This window comes from Elephantulus edwardii, unplaced genomic scaffold (assembly GCF_000299155.1).
Source record: "Elephantulus edwardii isolate Elephantulus edwardi_28Jun2011 unplaced genomic scaffold, EleEdw1.0 scaffold00025, whole genome shotgun sequence".
NCBI classification, from domain to species: Eukaryota; Metazoa; Chordata; class Mammalia; order Macroscelidea; family Macroscelididae; genus Elephantulus; species Elephantulus edwardii.
In genome coordinates, this window is record NW_006399775.1 from 16,849,773 (window position 1) to 16,870,970 (window position 21,198).

Below are 21,198 nucleotides of genomic sequence, written 5' to 3' on the forward strand. Positions count from 1 at the left end.
GGGATGGGAGTGTCGGAGACAGTGCGATTGGCACAGGACAGAGTAGAGTTTAGGGCTGTTGTACATAGGGTCGCTATGAGTCGCAAGCGACTCGATGGCACATAACAACAACAACAACAACAACAAAGGAGGTGGAAAGGGGTACACTAGGCAGAGGAGACAGCTTGTGCAAAGACCCTGGGGCCTGAGTGAGCAGGACACAGGAAGGGTAGGCTATGTCCAACACTGAGCTAGACAGGTCTGCAAAGCCTTGGCTGCCTCTGAGAGCTCTGGGAGTGTGGAGTGGAAAGCAGGGGAGAAGCATGTGGCTGCCAGCTCTGCTTCTTGGGTGCCAGGCATGGTACCAGGTATGGGACCCCACACATACTGTTCCCACCTTCATAATGCTCAAAGGCTCATTGTGGGAAAATCCATCAGACATATATTATTGATCCAGGGAAGTAGTTAATCACAGTACTGCTGTGCTCTGAGGATGAAGCAGGCCCTCTGAGAATGGACGTGGCAGCTGGTCCAGCCTAGGACTGAGCTGCTTACCCCGTGCCCACCCTCCCTGCCCTGATAATGGACTCCTGCTGCCGACAGCTCGTACCTTTGAAAACCTGGATGCCTGTGAGGTCCTCTTCTCTCCATCCCTGGCCACAGCTGCGTCCCTGCTTGAGGTCAGTGACCAGTCTCTCCTCCTTACTGCTCCATCTGCTCCCTGACTTCAGGCTCAGTGTAGACTGGGGATTTGGGAGCCAGGGAGCCCAGGGCTTCCAGCTGAGAGATTTCTATTTACTACTGAGAACCAGCTGGGTACAGCTTTTGTGCAGGGCATGGGTCCAAAGGAGTGGAATCCCAAGCCTGGAGGCTTTACGTGCCTGTCCTGTGGGGATGCCTTGGGCTGGGGGCTCTGTGAAACTCTGGGCTGTGCGATCCTGGCTGTTTTCTTCTGTTCTCTAAGCTTCAGTCTCCACATCTGGTTAAAGGACACTGGTGAATGTGAGCCAAATGCATTGAGTCTGTGAGTCATTTAGCAATCAGACTGTCCAGGAGTCAGGGAGCTCACAGTTCTACCTGTTAGACCTGGGGGTCAGGTAGCATGCTAGGGGTGCAGTGAGCCAGTGCTAAGGAGGGAGGAGTCCTTCCAGGCAGCATTAAAGTACATTTTGAAGGAGGGAAGGATTCAGCTGTAGGGGGGTCCTGTGGAAGGGCAATGTCTACACGGAGGCCTGGCTTAAAAAGTGGGGGTGAGGGAGATGTGCCTCTAGGTTAGCAAGTGGCTGTTAGCCAGGGTGAACCCCTCATCGTCTGACCACACCAGGTGAACCCCCCAGACCTGATGAACTGCCTGACCAGCCGCACCCTCATCACCCGTGGGGAGACAGTGTCCACCCCGCTGAGCCGGGAGCAGGCGCTGGACGTGCGTGACGCCTTTGTCAAGGTGGGCTGCTTGCCCTGTGGAAGCTGGGTGTTAGTGGGCAGGTGCTGGGGAACCCTCAGAACTGGGCAGACAGCTGGGTCCTGACTCTGGAGCCACAGTCCAAGCTCCATAGTTCTCTCTGGGATCTGGGCAAGCCCTTGCCTTCCTGAACCTACCTTTCCAGTCACCCCATAAGAGGCTGGGCCTTGTGCTCTCCCAACTCCCAGGGCTGCTGTGGCCTTCAGCCCCTTGGTCTTCACTCTGGATTATTCCTTAGCCACTTGGTTCTGCACCCAGGGCACAGTACCCTTTGAGTTCTCTGCAGAAGACACTAAGGAGGGTGGTGGATGGGAGGAACATAGTCCTTCACGCTTCTGAACCCTCTGTTTGCTTTTCACAGAGCCTGTCTATTCATCAGACTCTGGGGTCCTGGGGATATACAGAGCTGATGGGGAGACAGACAGGCATAGAGAAATGGAGCCCAGAAGAGCTCCTTCCCAGACTGTGGGGCCAGGAAAACCAGTAGAGGAGGTCATATGTCCAGAAGCTGTGAATAAAGAGTAAGAATTGAGGGGAGCTCTGGTGGCCTAGTGGTAAGGACCTGCAACTACAATCCCAGAGGTGCACGGTTCGAATCCACCAGATGCTCTGCCGGGGACAGAGAGACAATCTCCTCCTGTACCAGTCAGGTCTGATTTGACGGTACACTCACACAAAAATAATAAAATTAAAAAAATTTTTTAAAAGAGTTAAGAATTGTCTGAGCAGTAAGAGAGCTTAGGCAGAGGGAACAGTGTGAGTAAAGGCACGGAGCTCTCAGTTTGATGTTCCTTGAAAGAGACGGAAGTAAGTGAGGTCACCAGGACGTGGTCCAGGCCCCACTCTTCCTCCCTTGCGTGAGTGTGGCCGAGCCCAGGGCCTCACGTGGCACCTTTCCAGGGCATCTACGGGCGGCTCTTCGTGTGGATCGTGGACAAGATCAATGCAGCGATTTACAAGCCTCCCTCCCAGGAGGTGAAGAACTCTCGCCGGTCCATCGGCCTGCTGGACATCTTTGGGTTTGAGAACTTCTCTGTGAACAGGTACCATGTGAGCCTGTGCCCTGTGTGAACGGTGACACATGACATTTCCCCGTTTAAACCATGTGTAGTTGGCTCTCAGTTTGCCCCTCCAGGCGACTGGAAGATTTGACTCCAATGACAGCAGTGGGCCCTCTCGCCTGCCTTGCCTTCTGTCCCTTCCCCTTCTTAGGATAGCTGAGGCCAGCAGAGGATGGGATAGATAGGAAGAAGGCTTTTATACCATCTCTTCTGGTCTCCAGGCGCCACTGCCCTTGCTGATCTGCCCAGTGTCCCAGCAAGACCCCTCAGCACTGCTGTTGCCAGGCCTGGGGCAAGCTTAAACACGGGGTGACACGGGGGGCTCAGCACGCTGAGGATGGGGTCTCGTCTTTTAAAGATCATGTGAGGGGATGATGGATGGAGCAGACACAGGTGGATCATGGGGCTGGAGGCAGCCCACTTTCCCACTTCCTAGCTGTGTGACTCCTGGCAATCCACTTCAATTTCTCGATTGTTCTGAATGTCTTGAAGCCCTCTCCTACCAACCAAAACCCCTTACACTCATGAAAAAAGTGTTGCCTGGGAAAGTGATGGACAAATCTTGCCAGTCCCTCCCACCTCCTGCAGACACCTGGATGGCTAGCTTGTGGTTGGCTTTCCCTACAACCAGGCTTTCCTGGAGGTACTGAGCCTGCTCCACAGGGCCTGGTTGTGCAGGGGAAAGGGCTTTGAAATGGGGCCCTGAGCCCTGGATTCTGGTTCTACCTTTCCCACTGGTTGAGTAACCTTTGACGAGTCGCCTGGCCTCTCTGGGCCTCTCTTTGCTTTGAGAGGCTATACTTAACCATCCCTCCCTACGTTAGGATCTCTGGTGGCCTACAGGGTAAAGACTCGAACCATTACCTGCTCCAGGGAGAAGGGTGGGCAGTCCGTCACCGCCAGTGCTATTTACAGCTTCTGAAAACCCACTGACTGGGAGGTCAGCATGAGTCGGTTCTGACTCGATGGCAATGACCACATCAGAAGTTAGAAAGCTGGTGATGGGAGTGACTTACCTAGTGTCATGTGGTTCATTACGGCCGAGTCAGACCCCTGAGCAGCAGGATGGGGGACTGCACAGCACCTCACCCGTCCCTGTGCCTGTGCCCCCTGCAGCTTCGAGCAGCTCTGCATCAACTTCGCCAATGAGCACCTGCAGCAGTTCTTTGTGCGGCACGTGTTCAAGCTGGAGCAGGAGGAGTACGACCTAGAGAGCATTGACTGGCTGCACATTGAGTTCACGGACAACCAGGATGCCCTGGACATGATCGCCAACAAGCCCATGAACATCATCTCCCTCATCGATGAGGAGAGCAAGTTCCCCAAGGTGCGCCCACAGCACTGCCAGCCGCCTCCTATGGAACAGCCTGGTCTCCTCCTCACTCAGCCTCAGCTGCAAAATAAGACCAATGAGGCCCAACTCTCGAGCTTTATGCGTCCAGTTGGGTGTGTTTATATGGCATTTAAGAGTTATTTACAGCCCACTTGTTTGAGGATCAAATAATGCAAATCTGAGCATCCAGCTCAGAAAATGATAGCTCCTTATGTTTTAATGTGGAGAGGGTGGCAAGAATTACTCCACGGTATCAATCATAGGACATAGATTTTCTTCTCTGGAATGTACTTTCAAGGTTGTCTAGTTCCAAGGCACCCAATTAACAGGTAATGGAAATAGAGGCTCTGAGAGCTCCTGTGTGGGGAGTAAACAAAGGAAGGAGGAGTCATCGAAAAAGAGGGAAGAAGGAGTTGCAAAGATGTGGGGCAGGAAAGGCAGGGGGCCTGGTGGAAGGCTGGGGCGCCTGGTGGAAGGCTGGGGCTTAGAAAAGGTGGGCCCAGCTGCCCGTTGGTTTCCACAGGGCACGGACACCACCATGCTGCACAAGTTGAACTCCCAGCACAAGTTGAACGCAAACTACATTCCTCCCAAGAACAATCACGAGACCCAATTTGGGATCAATCACTTTGCAGGGATTGTCTACTATGAGACCCAAGGTATGAGCAGACTTTTTAGGCTGTCTCTCTCTCTCTCTTTACCTGTGCCTCCTATGCCCCCCTTCTCAGCAAAGGAGACAGATTTCAGGGTCCTGGAATACCTGAGGGACAAGGAGCCTGAGGAAAACACTGGGCTCCTATTAAAAGACCACAGACCTATCCCTCCCAGTTTGAGGAGGAGAGCAGGTTTCCCAACACTATTTGTGCTGTATGTGGTGCCTGACATTTGGACCTAGAGGGTCCTGCCCACAGTTAAAGGTCAAGGAAATTTTTAAAAACCAAGAGAGGAGCTGACAAATTAATAATTTCTTATGGCATTTGTTCCAAAGTAAAAATCAGAGCGTATCAGTAAGCCTTAGTGCAATTACAGAACTTGAAGACTGCTGTGCACTCTTAAGATATTGAAGTATGACATTCAATCCTGCTGGTAGAAAGAGGGAAACGGATACGGAGCTCGTCGGTCTCACTGTCAAGCAAAATAATGGGTCCATTTTTTGTGGATATAGAAGATTCTCTTTTTCAGTTCAATTTATCAGCATTCACTGAGCATCTGTTATGTTCCAAGTTCATTGCTGAGGATACAGAGAGATGAAAACTGATTGTGCTCTGAGTGATACAGTTATAGATTCCAGATCTGGAGGGAATGTGGAGGTCATCTACTTACTGCTACGGGTTTGGAAGCTGAGGCCCTGAGAAGGAAATGACTGGTCTAAGGCTCTGCGGGCCTGGTCTGTAGGGAGTTGCACTGCAGATCCAAAGACTGCAATCCTGTCAATATGAATCCACCAGCAACTCCACTGGAGAAAGATAGGCCATCTCCTCCCATGCAATGTACAGCCTCAGGAGCTGTAGAGGTTCTAGAGGTTCAGCCAGAAGCCGGTCCCTGCTCAATGGCAATGAGAAGGTCACTAGATAAGTCTGAAGTGCTTGAAAAGTTTGATCAGCATTAGTTGGGTTACAAACTTTTTAAATGACATTTCATTTGTGAAATGGATGCTGTTAGGTGATCTGAAGAAAAGCAAGAGTGTATTGGTATGATTATTCTGATTCATAGAGGAGAAAACTAAAGCCCGGTACAAGGACTCTTGTGTGCCATAGAATATTCGTGAGAGCCTAATGATTCTGGCCCAACCCCCAAACTGGTCCTTCCGTTACTGTGTGCCCCTTATGTTCACCTCTATCCCAGATGGCAGATGGGCAGCCCGGCCCTGGGTTTCTGCTTCCAGCCACCAACCAGCCTGAGCCCTGGAGGAAGAAGGGTACTGGGTCTCTGCAATTTTCCTCAAGCTTTACCATCTCCAGCCTAAGGGCATTTCTACCAAGATCCTCAACCGAGCAAGCCTGAGCTCCTCCGTCCTGGGAGCAGCAGCCTCCTCTGAGATTTCTGACAGTGGGAGAGTCCCTCCGGGTGGGGGCAAGGAGGTCTGGGTAAACGCCTGACTTCCGGCTGCCGATCTTTCTCCTGCAGAGCATCTGGTGGATTTGAACTTGTACCTTTCCACTGGTAGTACAACTTCTTACCACTAAGCCATCGAGTTCCAGATTAAATTTGGCTTGAGTAGTAATTGTTAGCATACATGTCTTATTTCCTTTATAAAATTTAACTTCTTGGAGGGCAAGGAATATGGAATAGTTTTCCCTTTTAAAAAATAAACAACTAAATTTAATAATATTTTTTTAAAAAAGGTCTGATTTCCCCTAGTTTATTGTGTTGTTGACAGCTCACTGAGAGCCTCTGTGTATCAGTTCTCTGGCTAATAGGGAAAGGAAGATGACGCCACACCATGCCTCCTGCAGAGCATTGGTCACTTGTCAAATATGCTCTTCAGATAGAAGGGATTTTAAGTTGGTTCTTTCACTGTGAGTTGGACTAGATCAGCATATGTTCTCTCAGGTAACACATTTATAATTTTGATATCTTGGTTCACAAGATGGTTGTGGCATTTCAGGCTTTCATTCAGGAAGCTGACCCTCTACTTCTGAGACTGGCTACCTGCTGCCTCTTTTAGAAGGAAACTACATTGTCAGAGAGGACCAGAAACCTTTTCCTGAGGCTTTAGTTCCAGCTCAGCCATTCTTTTTCCTGCTTTGGGCTGGCCCCTGTCCTCCTCAGGCCTCAGTGTCCCCGCTGTGAAATGCATGTGCTTGGAGTAGATGAGCGCTGACCTCTCTTTGTCTTGGCTCAGGTTTCCTGGAGAAGAACCGAGACACCTTGCATGGAGACATCATCCAGCTGGTCCACTCCTCCCGGAACAAGTTCATCAAGCAGATCTTCCAGGCTGACGTAGCCATGGTAATGCTGCAGGGAGGAATCCAGACCTGTGACTAGATCCCACCCTAGCTTCGCCCAAGCTCCTCCAGACCCAGGATGAGGACAGTGCCTTTCGGGGAGTGAGGGAACTGGAGGGCCCTTGGAGATCCTCCAATCTGGTCCTTGGTTATACTCATGTGGGAGGATGCTGGACCCAGAGGGGAGTCACAGAGCAAAGGTAATAGGGACTCAGTTTACCTTGAACCTCCAGTACCTACCAGGGAGCATACCAGGAGCTGTGGGAAGGAGAGAGGAGTTCAGAGAAATGGGCACAAGCCCTAGCAACTCCTTGCCTTAGCCTTAGTTCCAGGGCATAGACCTGGTAGCCTTTCTCAGCTGGTTGTTTGCCTTTTTATTTGTTTTCCTCCATGCGTATTACTTCCTTCCTGGGAGGTGTGTGTCAGGGCTCACACCCAGGGCTGAGTACCCTCCACCCCGTGTGCCTGCCCAGGTGCGAACCCTGCCCCCTGCCCTTGGGACCACCAGCTGTTACAGGGCTGCCAGGACCCCAAACCTCTCCCCTGAGAGCCTTCCTCCCACCATGGTGGATTTTGCCCTGTTTTCTGACCCACCACATTCTCCTTGCTCCCCCTTCCCCCATCTCCTCCTGTTCTGTGGTTCCTGCTATAGTTTCTCTGTGGTTATTCGTCCGGCACTCTGCGCCAGTCAGCAGCTTCTGCGAAGGTAAAAGACCCCTGACTCGGGGTCTGAAGATAGCAGGAGAGGCCTCTAAGTCCTCTTCTTTGGAGTGTGTTTTTAGTGGAGTGGTTTGTGGCGTGGCTTTGCTTTTTTTTTTTTTTTGCTTTTGAATTGCGTGTGTTGTAGGTATCTCAGTTTCTTAAATGAGGAAACTGAGTCCTAGAAATGAGTGAGGCTTTTTCCAGGGACCTGGTAGCCCAGAAGCAGAGTGAAGACTCTAACCAGATCTCTCAGCTCCTCCACCTCATTCATCACTGGGTCCCTCTGAGGCACCAAGCCCTGCTCTTCCCTCCAGACCCTGCTGAGCATTTTGATACCCACAACTAGGTCAGGCTGGTTGTCACCTTGCCTAGCAGGAGAGCAGGTTGTATTCTCAGCATTTTGCCGATGGGAAGACCGAGGTTCAGAGGAGGGCATGCCTCCCCTTGGGTCACAGCATCCTGATGGGAGCTGGGACTAGGAACTGTGGTCCTCTGGACATCTGTAGGCCCTGGATCAGCATCCTTTGGTGCGGTCCTAACAATCACCCTCAGGTTGTGTTTCCCAAGGAGCTCTAGTACTCATGGTGCTGGGGCCCTTAGACGCCACGTAGGCCTGCTGGGCACTTGGCTTCCCTTTTCTCCTCTCCGCATTATGTTGACATCCCCTACACCTGGTGTCATGCTGAGCCCCTCCTACTTGCCTGTGTCACTCAGTGATACCCAGTGACCCCGGTCTGTGTCCTGAGCTCCTGCCTCAGAGAACCCTGAACTGACTCACCAAGGTAGCAGCACAGGGCCTAGTATATTAGGAGCGGGGTGGAGACTTCCCTCTTTCTGTCCATGGTCTGGCCCTGGATAGTCCCCATCCTGAGGCCAGCTCTGTGGCTTTCCCACAGTTGAATTTATAGGCAAATGCAGGATGTCCATCAGAGATGGGCCAGTCTCCTATAGCCCCAGAATCCCAGGGACCGCTGTCCTAGAGCCTTCATATTACAGGCTAACAGCACTGGTGACAGACAGTGTGGCTCTGAGCGCTTACCAACTCCCTTGTTCTATAATATTTTTTTCCTCTTTATCCATAAACTCCTTCACCTCCCAGGGGCTTCTGTGGTCATTGCCATGATGTATCTTGCTCTAAGAATCTTTCCTCTGGAACCAGAAACTTTTTTGCTAAGGAATCATAGGAAAAAATTCAAGTTCAGGACCTCAAGTCTCTAGAAATGACCTACTCCTAAGGAGATCTGAGCAGCCTAGAATTAGAACCCAATAGTGCTACATTTGATTCTGGTTACTTCTACTGAACACCTATTCTGAGCCAGATTATTTGTGAAACATTTACATTTATCGTCTCATTCAATCCTCACAGCTCTGAGCAAAAACTATTAACTCCGTGTTACAGGAGAGGAAACTGGGGCTTAGAGAGACCATCACATTTTTTGTCAAGGTCATATAGTGCTTGTAAGTGACGCACGGAAGATTTGAACCCAGGTCTGCCTTAGGGAGATGCAGGGACTTACTACAGGTCACATAGCAAATGAGGACAAAAGTGAGGTGTTTGAGTCTCTCCTTTCTAATGCCGTAATGTGCTATCTCCATAAGCACACATCTTGGGAAGGAGAACTGCTTCAAAAACAGCAGTCATGGATGATCTGATGACAGAGTACTAGATGCAATACGTCTGTTGTGGGGAGACAACATTGCCTCCTGCTGGTGACTTGAACACATCCCATGCTGGTCATTCTGTTATTATTCTTTTTTCTTCATAATTTTATTGTTTTGGGTCTCCCCCCCCCATCAAATTGTGTTTCTGATGGTAATTCTCATACATTGTGTCTTATAAAATTAATCACCATTTATCTATGCCAACTATTCATCTTTTCACATCCCCACTGGATCTTTCCTAATTCTTTTGTCTCCTCTTTTCCCCCACGAAACTCTGTGTCCCAGATTTGCCTTCCTCCCCACCTTCAGCTCCCCTGCCCCTGCCACTTCCCTCTTTGGATATCTGTGTATATCTTACCATTTATCCTTCTGTTTTTACAATAATGTTCTTAGACAGTATTTGTCCTTATGAGCCAGAGTTAGTTCACAGAGCATAATGCTTTCTAGCTTCTCCTCTGTTAAATAGTATTTTTCAAAATCATTACTCCTGAGTGCTGAATAGTAGTATTCCATTGTGTGAATGTACCACAATTTCTCAATCCATTTGTTTGTTGGTGGATATTTGAGCTGTTTCCATGTTACTGCTATTGTGAATAATGCTGCTGTTAACATCGGTGTACAAATTTCCATTTGTATTTCAGTTCCATTTTCCTTGCAGTATATTCCTAGCAGTGGAATAGCTGGGTCATATGGAATCTCTTCAGCTTTTTGAGGAAACACCAAACTGCCTTCCAGAGTGGTTGTACCATTTTACAACCTCACCAACAATGTACCAAAATTCCAATCTCTCCACATCCTCTCAAACATTTATTGCCGGTTGTCCTGTTGAACTTTGCCACTGCCATTGGGGTGAGATGATATTTCATTGTGGTTTTGATTTGCATCTCTCTTTTTGACAGTGATTTTAAACCTTTCTTCATGTGCCTGTTTGAAGAGTTTTTCTACATTCTTTGCCCATTTTGTAATTGGGTTATCAGTCTTTTTCTTGGAGAGGCCCTTTAGTATTCTGTTAACATTTGTTATGAGACCCTTTTCTGAGATGCCATTGCCAAATGTTTTTTCTCAGTCTGTAGGTTGTCTTTACATGCTATTGGAAAAAGTTTTTCATGTAGGGATTTAGTATTTAGAATGTCTCATCTCCTGGTTGTGCACATTTTGTTAATCTTGTAGACAGTTCCCCAGGGAAGTGCAGGTGACCCCACCCTAGCCATTGCTGTGACAGAAGCCATGCAGTGTGAAAAACTTTTGCCACACAGTGACAGAAGCATTTCTTCCAGAGAATCGAGCATCCCATGATCACTATCTAACTCTGATCACATGTCTTGGGGACCTGAGTCCACAGGGTGATACTAGTTCATGTTTATGCAGAGGGCACGTGACTTCCCAGCCCTGTCAGGCCTTGTTCAGGTGTCTGGCCTTCAGAGCTTCTCTGTAGAGCCCTTTAACACAAACCTTTGGACTTCTCACTTCCTTCATTATTCCATCCTCAAATATCTGAAGATTAACTCAGAAAACAATAAACACCAGAAACAACAGCCTTTCTACTCAGTGAAGTAAACCCAAGGCAGAAGTCCAGGTGGGCAGGGAAGTGTAAGCAGACCCATCATTTCAACCTCATTAGAGTCTTTTGTTACAGTCATTATGTCAGTCCATCTTACTCAGTGTCTTCTCTTCCTTCACTCACCCTCCACTTTTCTGAAAATGATTTCTTTGTCTAAGGACTGCCCCCCACCCCCAAAAACATGCCCAAAGTATGTGAGATGAAGTTTTACTATCCTTCCCTCTAAGGACCATCCTGGCTGGATCTTCTCCAAGTGTATTTGTTTGTTCTTCTGATAGTCCATGGGATATGGGCCCATATGGTAGTTATATATTCAGATTTTTGAGGAAATAAATACCAACATGTTTCCCACAATGGTTGCACCACTTTACATTTCCATCAGCAGTGGATGAGGATTCTAGTTTGTCCACATTTTGTCAACACCTGTTCTTGTCCAGTTTTTGTTGTTTTTGGTAATTGACATTCTGATGGATGTAATATCTTACTGTGATTTTGATTTTCATGAGGTCACTGTGAGTCATAGTTGACTTGATGGCACTGAACAACCACAACAATGGCTAATGATGTTAAACATCTTTTCATGTACTTGTTGACCATCCTATCTGGCATGGTATCTGTTCAAGTCCATAGCTTGTTTTTGATTGGCATTTGTCCTTTTGTTATTAAGAAAATCAACATGCATTTTCAGTACCCGTTATGTGGACTGCCTTAAGGTTATAACTGTGAACAAAGTGGAGAGGGAACCCCTCTGTACTCCTAGAATTCACATTCTAGAAGAAAGGAAAAACAGATAAAGTAAATAAATGAGTGAACTATATAGTATGCTAAATCATAATCTGTGATATGGAGCAAAATTAAGGAAAGATGAGTGCCAGCAGTAGGACGTTGCTATTTTGAATAGGAGATCAGGAAAGACTTTATTGCTGTGATAGCAGCTAAGCAGTGACCTGGAGGAGAGGAAGCCAGCCGTGTGCACTCTGGAGGAAGGGCTTTCAATTCATGTAGGAACAATAGCAGGTGCCCAAACCCAAGGTGAGTGAAAGCCCTAAGCCTGACTGGTGCTTTCTAGGAAGAGTGGCCAGATTTGGGTACTGTGAATGAGTGAGCAAAGTGGAGAGAGCTAGGAGAGAGGGAGGAGGTATCGGGGCGAGCCTGTGGGGCCTTGTAGCTTCTTGCAAGGACCTTTGCTTTCATGCTGAATTCATCAGGAAGTCATTGGGGAGTTTTGAACAGGGGAGGGACATACCAGGACTTACATTTTAACAGCTCACCTCTGGCTACTGTGCAGATAGTGAGGTGGAGAGTGATATGGAGGGATGAAAGCAGGGAGGCCAATTCAGAGATTATTGAAAGAATCTGAGAACAGAGGTGGGGGCAATGGGGCTTAGTTCAGGTCATAGTGGGGGAGTAGTGAGGAGGGGTTAGGTTCTGGAGAAATTGACAGTAGAATTGATAAGATATGCTGATATCTAGACATGAGGGAAAGAAAGGAGTTTCAAGTATTCCTAGTGTTTTGGTTTGAGCAGTTGGAAAGCAGTGTGTATGAATTCATGGATGACAGAAACCAGTCCTAAAACAGTGCTGTGCAACAGGACTGTTGATTAGTGTTTGTGCCAGGCCCTAGAGATTGGGCAGCAAACAGAGTAGACCCAGCCTGTCCTCACAGCCGGGAAGACAGATGGAGAAAAGTGGTTCCACTGTAAAGATACTGACACCAAAGAAGGGGATGTGTGTGTGCGTGTGTGTGCGCGTACGCATGTGTGCATATGTGTGTGTGTGCCTGCACATGTTCGCTGCTCAGGTTTACACTCTCAGCAGGCTTCTGGGTAGAGGTCAGCCTGGACAGCTTCCCCAAGTTGCCAAGGGCAGGTAGGGGCCTGTCACTCAGTGCGGCTGGATCAGATTTGATAGCAGTTCTGGGGGCCACAGGGGTGTCACCTTGAAAACTCCAGGTTCGCTACTGTCCAGCTGATGATGACTCGTGTTGTGCCTCCATGTCTCCCACAACTCATAGCAACCCTGTGGACAACAGATCTGAGCCTTAGCTTGTCCTGTGCCGTCCTCGAAATCTCTGCCATGCTGGAGCCCATTGGCATAGTCATGATGTCAATCTATCTTGTTGAGGTTCTTCCTCTCTTTCTCTGACTTTCCACATTTGCTGGCATGATGTCTCTCCAAGGATTGGAGACAACAAACTCAAAGTAGGTGAGACAAAGTTTCATTACCCTTGCCTTTAAGGCTTGTGTTAAGAACACTTCCTTCAAGTGTTCTTATGACAGTCCATGGAATATTCATCAACACTCTTTTCCAACATCATGAGCCAGAGGCATTGATTCTTCTTCTGTCATGTTTATTTATTGCTTAAATTTCAGATGCATATGAAGCAATTGAAAATAGCATGGCATGGATTAGGTGTAGGTTAAAGGGACAAAGTGAAATGGCCCTGGAGAGTTTCTGTAGGATTTCTGGAGCTCTGGTGGCACGGAGTATCAAGTGCTGAGCTGTTAACCAGAAGACTGTAGTTTATTGTGATTGAAATCCACCAACAGCTACCTTGGAGAAAGAGGAACAGCCACCTCCCGTTAAGGTTCACAGCTTTGGAAAACCAACGGAGGGTCTTTATGAGTCAGAACTGACTCGATGGCAGAGAGTTTGACAGGATTTCTGTAGCTGTAAATCTTTAGAGGAGCCAACTACCTCACCTTTATTCCACAGAGGAGCTGCTGTGTTCAAACTGTTGACCTTTCAGTTAGCGGCCCAATTCTTAGGCCCCTGTACCACCAGGGTTCCTCTGATGGTCACCCTCCCACAATGCAAACACTCTCCAGTTTCCTTTGGCAAAATCCTGAAGGAACACGGGTGACCTAGTCAGCGGCATGTTTCAATTCAATTCTAACCTTTAGTAAAAACCTATTAAAATGAAAACAGAAAACATAACACATTTCAGAATACCAAGCATTTGTTGTTTCTTGGCAAGTTTCATTATACTCTGTGGCATACTGTCTAAATTTAGTACGGCTTAAACATTTCTGCTTTCCCCTTAAAAAGCCCCCAAAATACCAACAATCTCCTCCACCCTGAAAGCCGTGGCACCTCTGATTTTTGGTGCCACCGAGTGGAGGGGTGGGAATCGTGACTTTTATGATAGGAACTCAGATTCACTAATAAGCACAGATCCTCGCTCAAATGAAAATCATCAGGGAAGCAATGGCGTAGTGGAATGGAGACTCATTTCCAGGTCCAGATTCTCTGTACCCATCTAAGATGTTTCACTTCCTGTTTGTTTGCTGGTTAGAGCTTCCCTCAGCACCCCTTCCACCCTCATTTCACAATATTCTGAGAGGGGGCCCCCAGCACCAGAGGGCAGTGCAGAGGGGTTGCTGAGCCCAGAAAGCACATAAAACCTGGTACCGCAGGACGCCTCACAGGGACAACCAGCGAGGGGGGCCTCTTTAGGAGGATTATCCATGTCTGCCCCACCCCCAGTCTGCCACTGACCAGCTAATCCTACAAGCAGGGGAGAGGTCACTGGCAGCACCCTCCAGCGTCCTTCCCCTGCCCAGTGTTTCTTCCCCTGCCCCAGTGCACACTTCTGACCCTTATCACACCCCTGACACTAGAGAAATGGTGTCATTCCCATTTAGGAAGGCAAGCTCAAACTGTTTAGTGACCTGTCCACGTTCAAAGAGCTAAGAGATGATTTTGATAGGATCTGAATGCAGGTTTGTGTAGCCCTGTCTCTATATAACCCCAGTGTTCTAAAATGACCCCAGTTCAGTCGCTCACTGATACTGAGCAGAGATAGGACTGAGGCTCAGGGATAGCACACCTTGCCTGAGGCCATCTGTCCCACCAGAGGCGGGTCCTAGGGCTCTGGACTCCAGTCTCTGGTGCCCCTGTATTCTCAGCCTCACTGACCTGTCCCTGGCATGACACCTTTGAAGGTAGGAGAGGCTCCCAAGAGAGAGCATGTCTGGAGTCCAAGCCCGAGCCCAGACTCACAGGCCACAGGAAAACTGCTGTGTGCTGCACTGGCCTTGATCCCCCTGACCTCCCCTGCTTCCCTGCTGGCAGCAGTTGAGAGGTGGAAGGCGGCAGGCGTAGCCCCTCCCATCGCTGTCCTCTGTCCCCCCCAGGGCGCCGAGACCAGGAAGCGGTCGCCCACACTCAGCAGCCAGTTCAAGCGGTCGCTGGAGCTGCTGATGCGCACGCTGGGCGCCTGCCAGCCCTTCTTCGTGCGCTGCATCAAGCCCAATGAGTTCAAGAAGCCCATGGTGAGTGCCTGGCCTGGGGGGCCTGCCTGGGGTGGGCTGGGAGCGTCTGGGTACCCTGGCATATCCTCTTTAGGGGACATCAGGGCACCTGAGCAACTTCTAAAACAGGGTCACAGTGTTACTGAGGCAGTGGGTGCTTTGGAAAAAGTCTAAATGCTGCCATGAGTTTGGTCCTGGTTTAAATCCTGACTCTCCATCTAAAAGCTGGGAGACTTTGTATCAGTCACTTAATCTTCTTGTGCCTCAGTTTCCTCAAAATGAAATACAAACTATCTCAGCCTCATTGCTGTTGAGTCAGAACAGTCTCAGAGCTGACCCTTCAACAGGTTTTCAGAGCCTGTAAATCACATAGGAGAAGATTGCCCATCTTTCTTCCACAGAGCAGCTGATAGATTTGAACTGCCTGCCTATGGGTTAGCAGTGCCACTGCTTACCCACAAGGATGGATAATAATGGTCCTCACGTCGGGGTATTCCATGCACACTGCCTGACACTTAGCCAAGAAACCAAAAAGCCCCATTGACTTTGAGCTGATTTCACTCACGATGAAAGTGATCCTCCGCCAGCTGCCTGAGACCGTCAGTCTTTACAGAAGGAAATGACTGGTCTTACTGCCTCACAGCAGCTGGTGGGTTAGGATTGCTGACCCCTCGTGGTTACCAGTTACATGCTACATCACCAGGCTATCACCTTGTTGTTGTTATGTGATGTTAAGTTAGACCTGACCCATAGCTGATCCTCCAGTGGGTTTTCAGAGTACATCACACTGGAGGAGATGGTCCATCCTTCTGCATAGCAGCTGGTGGATTCAAACCTCGTGCCTTTGGGTTGGCAGCGTAACTCATTACTACTAGGCCACTGGAGCTCCAAAACCAAAATCTATTACCATCAAGTCAGTTGTCACTGATAGTAACTCTACTGGACAGACTAGAATTGCACCAGAGAGTTTGTAAGACTCTGGTCTTTACAGAAGTGCATCTGAGGAGTAACTGGTGTGTTTGAACCAGTAACATTTTGGTTAGCAACTGAATGCTTAACCACTGTGCCACAAGGGCTCCTGGGCATCTAGTAATTAATTGTTCTGTAAATGGTGGCCTGGATCTTGGTGTGGCTCTTCCTCTGACAGGTCTTTTCTCATTTAGCCCTGTTCAACCATTCCTCCTCCTTGAAGCCTCCCCTGATTTCTAAGATTGACTGGGGACGCTCACATTTTTTTACTCTTCTGAAGGACCTTTTATGCATGCCTGGCATTGGCTGAGATGGTCTCTCCTGGTTGATGCTGTGGGCCACCAGGTCAATCTGACATGTAGCAACCCTGTGACAGAGCAGACATGCCCTGGAAGGTTCTCTTGGCTCTAATCTTTTAAGAAAGTGGATCACCAGGCTTTTTCCCCAGGGAATCCCCTGGTAGGTTCAGACTGCCAATGGTTCCGTTAGCAGCTGAGTATTTAACTGCTGTGTCCTCAGAGCTCCTTATCTGTCTCTCCATAGCTCTGTTTAATGTCACAGCAGCATCTGGAGATACAGAAGCAGGTGGGGTTTTCAGGGAGGTTATGAGACTGGAGCTGGACTTGGTGAACAGAGCCCCGAGTTTAGCCCCCTGCCTGCCTTAGAGTCCTTCCACAGCACACAGCCCTGGGAGGTGTTTACTGACAGGGAGGCCCAGGGGAAGCTGGGGCAGTGGGGTCTGGGGAGGGAAGAAGGGAAGGAAGGCGGGAGGCTGGGCCTGGGTTGGGGAAAGTGGCCCGGACAGAGAGGAAACAGCCAGAGGAAGCTGGCCATCCACATGAGCTCCTACCCATGCCTAGAAAACAATCCTGAGAGGAGAACGGGTGAGGTCTGATTCCTGTGGGCTCTGGGCTTCTAGGTCTGCAGGGCCAGAGTGTCACAGCACACTTCAGCAAACCTTTCATCAAGGCAGGGGCTCTAGGAAACCACAGCCTGGGCACTGCCAAGGCAGCTGGGGACCATCTTTCCTGCTTCTGCAGTGCCTGTGAGCCCATCTTTCAGGCCTGACCTCCATACCCGTGGCGTGGGCTGTGGTAGCGGCCTTGTTGCTGGTCTCCTGCTCTCTTCTCACTTTCTCAGTCCACCCTCTTCCTTGCAGGGACCCACAGGTTTTCCCATGTAAATCTGACCCCATCCTTGCACCCTGCTACAGACCCTGGCCTGTCTCCCCATCTCCCAGAGGATCAAATCTAGCCTCCCTAGCCCGGCTAGGACCACTTAGAAAAAGGTGCCTCTTCCTTAAAACATTTTATTGTTACCATCCAGAAGGCTGTCCTTCTGCAGTACGTGGGGCACCCCCTGGAGTTGTGCAAGGCACCCACCACCCACATAACCATCATTGCAGCCTGCGTTGGCCTCCTCAGTGCCTGCAGAGTCCTCCAGCGAGTCTGCACTGCCAGTCGTTCACATGTTGCACCTGTCCTTCCTCTGTGTCAGGGAATCCCTCCTTTTCTGTCAGGGTTCAGGGCAAAGCCACTCACTCTCGGCCCCTCTTGTGTGTAACAAGGTTCCTATTCTACGTTCTGTATGGACTACAGGTGCAGGCCTGAGTCCCAGGCCTGCCTTTGCTTCTCATCTGCTGCCCTCCTTGTTCTCTGTGGGACTTTGTCTAGGACAAATCAAATGTGGTGCAGGGCTGACCTCCCCAGAGGAAGCCTCCTGCCTGACCTCCCGACTCTGTGCCTGCCAGCTCTTTGACCGGCACCTGTGCGTGCGCCAGCTGCGGTACTCGGGGATGATGGAGACCATCCGAATCCGGCGAGCTGGCTATCCCATCCGCTACAGCTTCGTGGAATTTGTGGAGCGGTACCGAGTGCTGCTGCCTGGGGTGAAGCCAGCCTACAAGCAGGTACAGGGCTGGGTGCACAGGTGATGGGGAGAGGAGGGTCCGTCAGGACAGTGGGCTGGGCATGACAGCTCTGCCCACCTCAGGTATGGTTGAGGGTCGGGGTTCAGGGCACGGAGGGTTCTAGAAGACATTGATCATCACGCTTGGCTATGAGTTCATACATGGAGGGATAATGGATGAGACCAAGGCAGCCAAGGAAATCTTGTTTGCCAGGAATGGGAGAGGGCTCAGAGGACCTGGCTGGGGTCACTCAGCAAGACAGGGTCAAAGCCTCCTAGTCTTTAGGTGGAACAGTCAGGTGGCCTTATCCCTAAGAGGTTCCCATTCCCCTGTTTTCCTCCCATCCAGGATGACCTGAGGGGGACGTGCCAGCGCATGGCTGAGGCTGTGCTGGGCACCCACGATGACTGGCAGATCGGCAAAACCAAGATCTTTCTTAAGGTAAGCTCAGCCTCTGTCTCTGAGGTAGGGTGGCAACTGGGGGTGAATGCCCTGTCTGACCATCTATTGATCTCCATCCATTATGCACCTGTTTGGCTACTTGGATGTGGTGGTGGGAGTGGATCCTTGGGTAGAGACTATAGAGGCAGTTACAGTATCAGATGGGACTGGGCCCTTGAGGTCTGGGGTATACAGGTGCTGGGGAAGGGTGAGATGAGGCCTCTAAGATAGAGGAGGTTAGTATTTGAGATTATCTATGACCTAGAGATGATGGCCTCCAGGACCCCATTGCCTAGCACTGACCACCAGTTAGAAAACCAAAGCCAGAGCAAGAAATTCTGTCAGGGCTTCATGAAGGAAGCTGGATCCAAAATCTCCACCCTGTGGATTGTCTGAGCTAAGACTCCAGGAGAGTGACCAGCCCTTTTTGAGTCAGATTTTGTCAAATGGGTTGTACTGAGTTGGGGGCACTTGGGTTTATCTCTGAGCTTCCTCTCAAGCAGGGTTCATCCTGGGCAGGGATTGGCTGTGTGTGCCGCCCACCATTGTATTCTTGCAGCTCAGACTCTGTCCTCGCTTCCCTAAATACTGTCCCCAGCTAGAGCTCTCACTCCCACAGCTGCCTGGGCAGGAAGTTGGGGTTGGAAGCTGAGGCAGCTGGGGTGGGAGCGGGGCTGGGAGCAGGAAGCTGGGCTGTGGGGAGAGATGGCCTTGGAGCAGAGGCTGCTGGGAGGTGGTGGAAGCAGGCAGCTGCGGCGGGGACAGCATGAACCCCCAGAACTTTTGAGTTTCCCATTTCCATTTCCGCTATACTAGAGTTCTGGCTGTCCTGGGTAACAGGACAGGGTGGGTGTGGGACACTGGGCAGGCCAGGAGAGTTGCGGAGAAGGAAGGGAAGAGCCAGCTCTAGGGTAGAGAGAGCTCCTGGAATTATTCTGCCTAATTCCGCCTTAGCTCCTAAATCACCCTGAACCTTTGTATCCACACCAGAAATAGGAGCCTGTTTCCAGCTCACTCCTGCCACTTGGGAAGTATTTTTTGAGTGCTTTTTATCCATATGGAGCTCTGACGGCATAGTTCCTAAGGAGATGGACTCCTAGCCCAAAGGCTGAGCTGCACTGCCCGTTCAACTCCACCAGAAGCTCCACTGGAGAAAGATGGGCAGTCCCCTTCTGTGTTATTTACAGCTTTGGAAACTAGTGGAGGGATAGCTATGAGTTGGTTCAGACTCAAAGGCAATGAGTTTGAGGTTGATCTTTTGGTTTTGTAAATCCATGAACTCATTTTATCCTCTTAACCGTGGGAGACAGGAGTGATGATGTCAGTTTCACAGACTCCGGGAGGACATGTGGCCACAGGTGGAGAGCAGGACTTGTAGTCTGGGTTGGTTTGGTGGCTTGTGTTGGGGAAGGAGTAACAGCATGAAGCCTATGGCATCCAGCACCGGGGAGCTCTGAGTACGTAGAATGATCGTCCTCACATTCTGAGCTCTTCAGTTTTGAGAAACATTCAGTTCTCTTTTTTAAATTTTTTTAATTTTTTTAATGAGCACCTTGTTGGAGCAGTTTCTTGGTGCCAGACCCTAGTTAGAAGTGATGTATCTAATGAGTCTCTTTCACAAGACTGTCACCTCTCCAAGGAGAGGGTTCATTGTGATATTGTGACCAAAGTTCTGCCAACTGTCACCAGTAAAACCCGTCTTGGAGTTATGGGCTGGAATAGAAAAGTGGAAGATTTATTATTTACTGGTAGGAGATAGGGCATAAGCACCTCCCATATCCTTCTCAAAGAAGGGACATACTTGTATGTTTGGTTAATGGTATTGCGAAGAGCTCATGTTTGTTTAACATCTCTAGAAGGGAATGTCAGGGTTATCCTAGAAAAGAAGAAACCATGCATATCAAGAGGCATGACTCTTTGTATAGGTCTTCTGTGTCTCTAGTTAGAGTCACTCCCACATATCTCAGTTTGTGCTTGGCTATTATAAATGGTATTGTTTTCTTGGTTTCCTTCTCTGAGTTTTTTTGTTACTGTAGATAAATCCTACAGATTTTTGGACATTGATCTTATATTCCACCACTGTACAAAATTGGTCTACTAGCTCTAACAGTTATTTTTGTTGTTGTTGAGTCCTGGGGGTTCTCTGTGTACACTATTGTATCATCTGCATATAGACTCTCATACATTAATGGTGGGATTTTAAAATGATACAACCATTATGGAAGGCAGTTTGACGTTTCCTCAGAATGCTGAACTTAGAAATTCCATATGACCTAACTGTTCCTCTGCTTGGAATATGTTGTTGTTGGTTGCCTTCGAGTAGAGAAAGACTCACAGTGACCCTATGAACAAAAGGCCTGAAGCCTCTCTACAACTATCGACATTTATCAAAGTTCATAGAGTTTCTGGAGGCATGTTGTTTAGGAAGTGGATGCCACTTCTGCTTCCAAACCTGTCATAGAATATTATTGGTTGAGTCACCTGTGATGTATAGCGACCATATGTACAGCATCTCTGAACCCTTCCCTGTCCTGAGCCAGTCTTGCTAATTCTGATGCACCAACTGTCAATGCCCCAGTCATTGTATCAATCCATCTCATCCAGGGTCTTCCTCCCCTGTGCTGTCCATCCACCCTTCCAAGCATGATGTCCTTTTCTAAGGACTGATCTCTCCTGGTCACGTGTCCAAAGTAAGTGAGGCAGAGCTTCAAAATCCTAGCCTCCAAGGAGAGACTTGGTTTTCTCCTCTCCAAGGCAGACCTATTTGTTTTCTTGGCAGTCCCTGGTATGCTCAAGACTCTTCTCCAGCACCACAACTCAAAGGCATCTATTCTTCTTCTGTCATCTTTAGTCACTGTCCAACTCTGAAGCATAACAAGTAATTGAGATGACCATGGCCTGGATTAGGCGTACCTTTG

At 49.2% G+C, this 21,198-nt stretch overlaps 1 protein-coding gene across 1 annotated transcript in view; it reads left to right on the forward strand.

The window, feature by feature from the left end:
• MYO7A (myosin VIIA) overlaps window positions 1-21,198 on the forward strand; it is a 92,804-nt gene that overhangs the window by 28,832 nt on the left and 42,774 nt on the right. The window contains exons 9-17 of the mRNA XM_006882927.1: window positions 583-659; window positions 1,304-1,423; window positions 2,342-2,484; window positions 3,619-3,829; window positions 4,359-4,494; window positions 6,681-6,787; window positions 14,845-14,982; window positions 17,681-17,839; window positions 18,188-18,280. Of these exons, the coding sequence (XP_006882989.1) occupies window positions 583-659; window positions 1,304-1,423; window positions 2,342-2,484; window positions 3,619-3,829; window positions 4,359-4,494; window positions 6,681-6,787; window positions 14,845-14,982; window positions 17,681-17,839; window positions 18,188-18,280 (1,184 nt within the window). The remainder of the gene's footprint in view (window positions 1-582; window positions 660-1,303; window positions 1,424-2,341; window positions 2,485-3,618; window positions 3,830-4,358; window positions 4,495-6,680; window positions 6,788-14,844; window positions 14,983-17,680; window positions 17,840-18,187; window positions 18,281-21,198) is intronic.